This window comes from Hemibagrus wyckioides, linkage group LG07 (assembly GCF_019097595.1).
Source record: "Hemibagrus wyckioides isolate EC202008001 linkage group LG07, SWU_Hwy_1.0, whole genome shotgun sequence".
NCBI lineage: Eukaryota > Metazoa > Chordata > Actinopteri > Siluriformes > Bagridae > Hemibagrus > Hemibagrus wyckioides.
Window position 1 is genome coordinate 31,126,481 of NC_080716.1, and position 8,420 is coordinate 31,134,900.

Genomic DNA, 8,420 nt, shown 5'->3' on the forward strand with positions numbered 1-8,420 from the left:
CAGATGGAAAGGTAAACAGAAAGGCAGACACACAGGTAACAAACCGGCAGACAGAAAGGTAAAGAAGAATCAGATAGACAGGTAAACAGAGCAGCAGACAGACAAGTAAACTGAGAGGCAGACAGACAGGAAGTGGTAGACAGACAGAGAAATAGGAATCAGATGGAAAGGTAAACAGAAAGGCAGACACACAGGTAACAAACCGGCAGACAGAAAGGTAAAGAAGAATCAGAGCAGCAGACAGACAAGTAAACTGAGACAGACAGGTAAACAAAAAGGTAGACAGATAAAGAGGAATCAGAAGGACAGGTAAACAGAGTTAAACAGAGAGATAAATTAGAATAGGACAGACAGGTAAACAGAAAGGCAGACAGACAGGTAAATAGTGAGGCAGACAGGTAACCAAGAGGCAGACAGGTAAACAGAGAGTTAGATAGAGAGGTAAATTGGAATCAGATAGAAAAAAAGAGAGGCAGTCACACATGTACAAAGAGAATCAGACAGGTAAACAGTGAGGCATATAGACATAAAACAAAGGAAAAGAGACAGGTAACAGAGAGACAGACAGGTAAAAAGACAGGTAACAGAACTGCACAGACAGGGACAGACAGGACAAATAAGCACAGATAAACAGAACCAGACAGACAGACAGAGAGACAGGCAGGTATGATAAGAGGTATTGATACCTGCAGGTTAGTGAGTTTCCATGACTCGTAGTCGTCCTCGTTACACTGCTGAGGGAAAGACTGGCGGAAATCCACCTTCACCAGCTCCCAGTCTGAACGATAGCTAATGTGACCAAACACACTACACACACACACAATCAAAAGTTATTAAAGTTAATAAAAACACTAAACCAAACACACCATGGTGATAAGCTACAGGAGCCACAGTGCAGTGCGCTACATTGAGGATCGGTGTGTCTGGACAAGAAAAATCAGCCACATGATGGCGCTCTAGATTTATGATTTGGGGCTGAAACAAAAACAGAACTGAGTGAGAAAAACGCAGTCTGTTTAACAACCAGGAGTTTAATTAACTCTCAGAATATGAAGATCTCCTAAAACACCTCCTCACCAGTCCTCTTTCAGGGCATAACGGGGACCTCGAGTCCCAGAAATGAGCCCTCTCAGGGACAGGGATTAAAGCCATAACCATTAAACTACACCATGATGAGGGGTTAATATGTGCATGTATTAAACAATGTTTAGTTTATTATTAATCTACCACATTAGGAACACATTCAATAATAAACATTTTTGGAGTACGAATGAAACAAAACATGTTATGGACGTGTTCCTTTGATACAAAACTGAACTCTCAGAAAATGTGTTTACGTTTAAAACTATGTGAAAACGTGTATTAAATATGTTCAAAATTGTTTCTAATTTGCTAACTATGTAAAAACCTGTTTATGTTTAAATCTATGCTAACAAATTACAAAAAAAAACTGGATAAATCAGAAGAAGGTAAAATACTACACTGAAAGTGAGACATTATAAATGTCACATATTTTTAGTCACAGCACAAGTACAGTAGAAACGCAGAAGGAACCGTAGCCCAGGGCCAAAAAATCTCTGCGCCAAAGTTGCTGCTCTTAAATCTCTCTCAAAATAAACCGCTGAAGCTTTAGCCAAAACCTCACTACACTGTGCTGGGCTCAACTCTAACATATCAGCATTAAAACTGTCAGATATTTGTTAAACATTCCGTCCGGATGATCGTTCTGAATCCTGATTGGTCAGAAGGTGTTGATTAATTCTCTATGCGCACTTACAGTAGCACAGGATTATATGAATTAACTCATTATCGTTTCTATAGTAACAGCTCATTCACAGGGATGCAGCACATGCAATTGTTGACCTACGAAGGAGATGTTTATATAACATCTGTGGAAGGAGTCTCCAGTGTCAGGGCTTTAAAACAGTCTGAGGTTAAGATATAGCTTTTCTGGCATCTTCAGGTCCGAGGAGTTTACAATTCATTTAATCTATGGTTATTAACTTCAAGAGAGAGAGAGAATAAAGAGAGGCTGTTGAGGGAGACGTATAACATACGCAAGAACAGGAAGTAGCTTGTTTTGCAGACGTTGCACAACATTCCACAAATATGTTGCTGATATAAAAAATTGTAATCTTTGGCACATTTCTGTGTTATGGAGAAGTAACCCACTTTAATGGCATGCTGTTATGGGTAATGTTTTCTTTCTGCCAACTAGCCAAACAAGCTAAACCCCAGTAAGATACATAGAGAGATCCCCTTCCACTCTTGTTGTCTTTGGTGCAATTTCATCTGCCCCAGCATTTCATTATCAGCTCAAGTTCCACACCGCTAAAAATCGAAATCCAGCGGTAAATCGTTTCTCACCTGCCATCAAACATCATACACACACAGACACACACACACCTCACTGAACAAGTCTTCCTGTCACTGACCGTTATCCATGATGACCCCAATCAAGTACTCCAGAATCCGGCAGCGCTGAAAATCATAAGTCTTTCAGACACTTACGGTTTCTTGGACTCCCGCTGTGAAGCATGCTACACTGTGTAGGATTTGGAGCCAGAAAAGCAAACATGCACACGAGCTAGAGTTTAATCCGTCAGAGCTCTGTAGCTAACTGATTGCTGCTTTGATCACAGATGTTGATTTGATCCTCGAGCACTGCAGGTTTTAACGTGCTGGCTGTTATTTTTTTCTTTGAAAGCTGTTATATCTTCAAGATGGAGAAAGTGATTGAAGTGATTCTACTGAAGGACAGGTGCGGATGAGTAGCAGAAGAAGGCGGGGGAGTTGAGGGATAGAATGCTGGATGGATGTAAGGGACGGATGAAGGTGATGCACATTCAGGTGGTGGGAAGACAGGAAGTGCAGGAAGGACGGCTGACTGGAAAGGACAAAAAATGGAAATGTGGAACTGGTTAAGGTGTAGTTCATCTACTGCTGAACAGGTGGATGCACTCAGGGACAGGTGGAGGAGAAGGAACATTAGATGAAAATGATGGTGATGAACAGTCAGGTAGAAGTGAGAACTAAATAGAAGTTTGGGAAATAGAGGATATGTCCTTATGGACAAATGGAATGAGAAAGAAACACAGATTGAGGTGATGCTAATGGACAGACAGCTGGAGGTGAGAGTCAGATGGAATTGAGGGACAAATAGAGAAAACAACTATAGGTGATGGTGATGGACAAGTGATTGAAAGTGAAAGACAGATGGAGGTGATGGTGATGGGCAGACAGCTAGACGTAAGAACCATATGCAATTATAGATGGAAGGATAGATGAATTGGGCGAGGGATGGGTGAATTGGGCGAGGGATGGGTGGAGAGAGAAAATTAGAAGGTGATGGGCAGACAAGTAAAGACCATTTGGAACTGAAGGACAGATAAGGGTGATGGTGAAGGACAGACTGGTGTATGTGAGGTGGTAATATTTGCAGTAATTAGCAGGTGAATGTACACGATAGATGGATGAAGATTGGTGGACAGGTGGAGGAACAGGACAGCTAAAAGTAAGATGGATTGTGAAAGACAGGTGACTGTATTGATCAAATCTGGAGATGAGGGACATGTGGAAAATGCAGCTCATGTGTCTGAACAATTGGGCTTGAAGGAGGAGTTGAAATGCAATAAGGGAAAGCAATCGGGGCAAATAGAGAAGAAAGTAAGAAAGATGGAGGAACAGTTGCCTGACGTACAGATGGAGGTGAGAAACGGATTGATTTGCAGGACAGGTGGTGGTCAGGGACAAACTGGTGCAGGTGAGGTTTATAAAGATACATTAATAAGCAGGGTAATGTGAAGGATGGATGGAGATGGGGACAGATTGAAGGAGGTGGAGAACAAGTAAAAGTAAGAGGAAGGAAAGTTTGTACTGAAAAATAGCTGAAGAAATCTGAACCTTTGAGTGTGGAGGAGTGAAATTCAGCCAACTGTTATTACGGGGGAAAAGACTATATATGATGGACAGTTAAAGGAGTGACTCATATTGAGCTGCACCACTGGTGGATCTGAGGGAGGAAAGACAGGTCACTGTGCCAGGAGACACAGAGATGAGGAACAAACATGTGTGACGGGAACAGGTGAGAGACGGGAAGTGGTAACTATGTAGAATGGGGCAAGTGAGGATTAGAGGGAAGTGGTCACAGGTAAGAAAGATGGAGGAAGGGATAGCTCAGTAGCTAAGTCATTGGGCTACTGATCAGAAGCAGACCCCCAAGCTACCAGTCTGAAAGAGGGCCTGAGCCCTTGAGCAAGGCTCTTAACCCTCAGTTGCTCATTTGTTAAAAAATGAGATGAATGTAAGTCACTCTGGATAAGGGCATGTGACAAAATGCCATAAATGTAAGGTAAGGAACAAAGGTCAAGACTTACGTCATAACCAGGGTCTCATCTCCGGGTTCGCTCAGCAAGCCATCCACAAACACTGACGTGCTGGTGAAATTATGGATGCTCCAAGTACGTCCTTCATCCACACTGAACCTTCAGAGACATAACATCTTATCACCATCAGAAACTAAACATTGTCATCCTGTGTCAAATTTAAAGGCTTTGTCTTCCATCATTAACCTGCACTGCTTAAATTATTGATCTTACATCACTGACACCAACGTTTGTCATGGATTTGCGCCATCTTTCATTAACCTGTGCTGTTTTCCTTTGCTAACCTCCACTAATATAATCAACCACCATCATTTATTAGTGACCTGTTACAGTCACAGTCATGGTTCCCATAGCGACCATTGCCATTAATATGCCTTTGGTTTGATTTTGCCATAGTAATTTGTGCCTTAGTACTGGTTTGGGTTTTTACCTCACCTGTGAATTATAATTTGTCTCAATTTGTTTACCCTAGATATGTTTGTGCATGTATAACCTGTTGTTTTCAAATCTTATCAAGCTTCATGTTCATAAGTTTTAACATTAATTTCCGTTATTCCCCTGAGTCTGTTTCCTATGTTCCTGGTTTTGACCTTCGCTTCTTTGACTTTAGTAACTGATCCTAGTTTGTTGTTGCTGCACTGCATATTGACCTTATGGAAAATGAGGACAAGGACTCTGAAAGGACTCTGGACATCATAAGTCCTGTTCAGATCGGATATTATCAGGGGGGATGTCAATCTGGACTGCAATACAATCACCAAGGGAGGAGCGAGTCTCTAGAGGGTTGTGTTTTACAAACCCTGATATGTTTGTGGTCATGTGATCATATTTTCATTCACAAGCATTCAAAGAGACACTGGAGCAGAGAAGGGACCTTGGCTCTTGTTTTCTGTTTCTGTCTCATAAAGTAATTTAATATCTTGATGAGGGTCACGCCCTGTGATGGACTGGCGACTTGTCCAGGGTGTACCCCTGTCTTTCGCCCTATGTGCGCTGGGATAGGCTCCAGCAGACCCCCATGACCCTAATTAGGAATAAGCGGGTATAGACAATGGATGGATGGATGAGGGTCACTGATAAACAACTAAATACTGCAAGTAGCAGCAGTCAAACATCTGCATGAGACCACAAACATGAGGTGACATCTGCATAGAAAATCACAGATGTGATTGCACTACTTCTACACAATTTCCTCTGAAGAGGACAGACAAAAACACCAACATGGCTGATAAAAAAAAGTCACAGAGAAGCTCCTGTAAAACAGTACCCACTACCCCATGTGCATTTAAACCTGTCCAGACTAATCTAGACTTGTGATCCAGCAGAACACAAAATAGAGGAGTTGCTTAATCGACTATAAAACAGCAGGCACTCTGTTTTCCTTTCTGTTACTTGGCACATATACATGTATGGAAAATTAAATAACTGTCCCCCTGGCCAACATCCGCTAGCCTAACTTTATTTTTTATTTTTTGCTAGCGATGTCAGCTGTTAATTGTACCTTATGTCACATCTTTGAGCCACAAGAACAACCTCTAAAGGAACAGCATCTTATTTTAAAAACCCCAAATATCTGTTGTATGTAGAGCAGCAGCTCTAGTCTTATGTGTTTCATGTGGATCTGCTTTTTTTTTTCATTCCAACCACAGCTTCCTCCTTTAGCTCCTCCCACTCATCTACAAAGAGCAGATGATGATTCCAGCATTTACCACTTGTTTTTTTTTGTGCAGTTCCAGTACATGGTCCAGATATTAATAATGCAGTAGATATTGCTAAAGGTCCCACCACGAACACTGTACATGCATTTAAATTGAACTGTGTCATAAAACTTTAAACACCTATCCTCTGATGCCATTTTTAATCTCTTTCTAAGCTTGTAAGTTAATTGCTGTTACTTCCTGGAGTTCTACATGCTCTGGTTGAAATGATCATCTCCTTCGCCATCGTTCCTTCATCTCCGATGAAATGAACGCTAGCTGACGGAGTCGTGGGTCGCTTTCTGCTTTCCAGCTCATCTGACAAGAGCTAAGAAAAGCAAGCTGTGACTCATATGCTCTCGTGCTCTATATGGTAATTTTACTTCTTGAGATTTTTTTTTTTTTTTCATTTTTCATCCTTCGCTCACTGCAACATGCTAAAAATATGTAAACACAGAAACAGTGGCTTGGAGCTGCAGTGCCTGCCACACTGCATGAGTTTTGCATATAGTCAGGACTTTAACCTGTCTTGGGGTTTTTACAAATCTGGGTTTTTGTGTGTGTGTGTTTATTGCAAAGCCTCATGATGACTTAAGGGATTTTTTTCAGGGGCACTTCATCGTTTTTCTTCCTCTCAGCCCGGACTGCACTTCATATCAGACAGATCCTGAAGTCTCTCTAAATGAGTAACGAGGGAGAGAAACACAGGGATCAAAGGAAGAGAGAGAGAGGGAGAGAGAGAGCGATGGAGAAGAGAATGAGGGAAGAGCCTCTCGAGTAGGAAGATGAATTTACTCAAGAGTCTCTCTAGGGCTGAACGTGTGAAAGAAGGATAAGTGAGGATTCCCTCTCTCTCTCTCTCTCTCTCTCTCTCTCTCTTTCTCTCTCTCTCTCTCTCTCTCGCTCTGATGCTGTACAAGATCTTTGCCTCAAGGCAAATCTCCCTTCTAATCTGTTCCTCTAATTAATTTTCTGTCACACCAACTAACATCAGAGTGAAGTTTTACGCTCCAAAGTGCAGATGCAAGCTACTTGAAAAGAGTACATACTTGAGGATCTTTAGTGGGATGGACGTGTCTTTGATGGCCACGATGACGCCACCGTGATCCAGATACAGGATGTGATGCTCCTCTTCGAACACCTGAGAAAATATAAACTCATATCAGGTTATGTTTAAGGCAGGTCCACCCTGATTCAGTTTTGACCCTCAAAATGGACGTGTCATAAAATTAGTGAAAAGCCTCTGTGTCACCTGGAGAAGCTGCTGCTGTAACCATAAAGACTGTCCTCTTGCTCACATTGAACACTGTGTAAACAGATTCAGTACTATTCCTCTTTCCTTCTGGACTCTGTTATGATTTCTATATTCTGATGAAATAATCTTTTCCTATGCTCACAAGGTTTCTCATCATCAGTATTCTTTTAAAAATTCCACCAAGTACTTTTTATGCATTTATAGTTACAGTAAATATTATAAAACATCAGGGATACAGGTTCTCACTTAGGTTTAAGTAGTTACTAATAAAAAAAATCAGTGTAAATTCCTCTGTCCTGCAAATGTTGGTAAGGTTCCATCTGTTACAAAACACTGAAACTAGAGACTCCTTCCATAAATCTTAAATAAACATACAAGTCTGAGGTGTTGCTATGGAAACATATTAATAATATAGTGAACAATATTGTTATTGCTATAGAAAACACTCTATAGGAATCGACACTTTCTGACCAATCAGAATGCAGGAATCAACAGTGCTAAGAAATTTCATTCACTAAATGCATGAGAAAGAAAGAGAGGCAAACAGTAAGGAAAGAGGAAGAACGGAGGGCCGGAAGAATGCAGGAGGAACGTTTGTATTTGCAGAGCTAATCAGAGTTACACTGTGAAAATGAAAATGAAAATAGAAGAGATTACGAAGGGGATAAAAGTGATTGTGGAAGCAGAAGGGCTGATGTAGCAAGAATGAAAAAGAAAAGAGAGAGAGAATGAGAAAGAGAGAGTGAGAGTGAGATTGAGAGAGAGAGAGAGAGAGAGAGAGAGATTAAAAGCTCCAAGATCTGGATGGATGAGGTGGATTCAGCCAGAGGCTCATTTCCAACTGCATGCTACATTATTTGAGGAGAGCGCCATTATTTATACAAGAGATACCATGATTAGCTAGCATGGCTGTTGCTTCCTCCCTGAGAGCAGGACGGTTAAGGATTACTGACTACAAGCCTGGATGGTTGTGGAATTGTGGGGAATAAAAACCTTAATAAAGGTTTTTTTTGGCCAGAATTTCTCTTACAGAATGTCCTTACCTGTCTCCAGGTCTTTCCACAGTCATTGGTGATGTACATC

At 41.3% G+C, this 8,420-nt stretch overlaps 1 protein-coding gene across 2 annotated transcripts in view; it reads right to left on the bottom strand.

The window, feature by feature from the left end:
* Window positions 1–8,420, bottom strand: part of sorcs2 (sortilin-related VPS10 domain containing receptor 2) — a 177,492-nt gene that overhangs the window by 11,611 nt on the left and 157,461 nt on the right. For both annotated transcript variants that reach the window (XM_058394249.1, XM_058394250.1), the window contains exons 12-15: window positions 8,381–8,420; window positions 7,132–7,223; window positions 4,377–4,484; window positions 687–807 (exon numbers count right to left, since the gene is read on the bottom strand). The exon at window positions 8,381–8,420 is cut by the window's right edge and continues 37 nt beyond it. In XM_058394249.1, coding sequence (XP_058250232.1) covers window positions 687–807; window positions 4,377–4,484; window positions 7,132–7,223; window positions 8,381–8,420 — 361 coding nt within the window. The remainder of the gene's footprint in view (window positions 1–686; window positions 808–4,376; window positions 4,485–7,131; window positions 7,224–8,380) is intronic.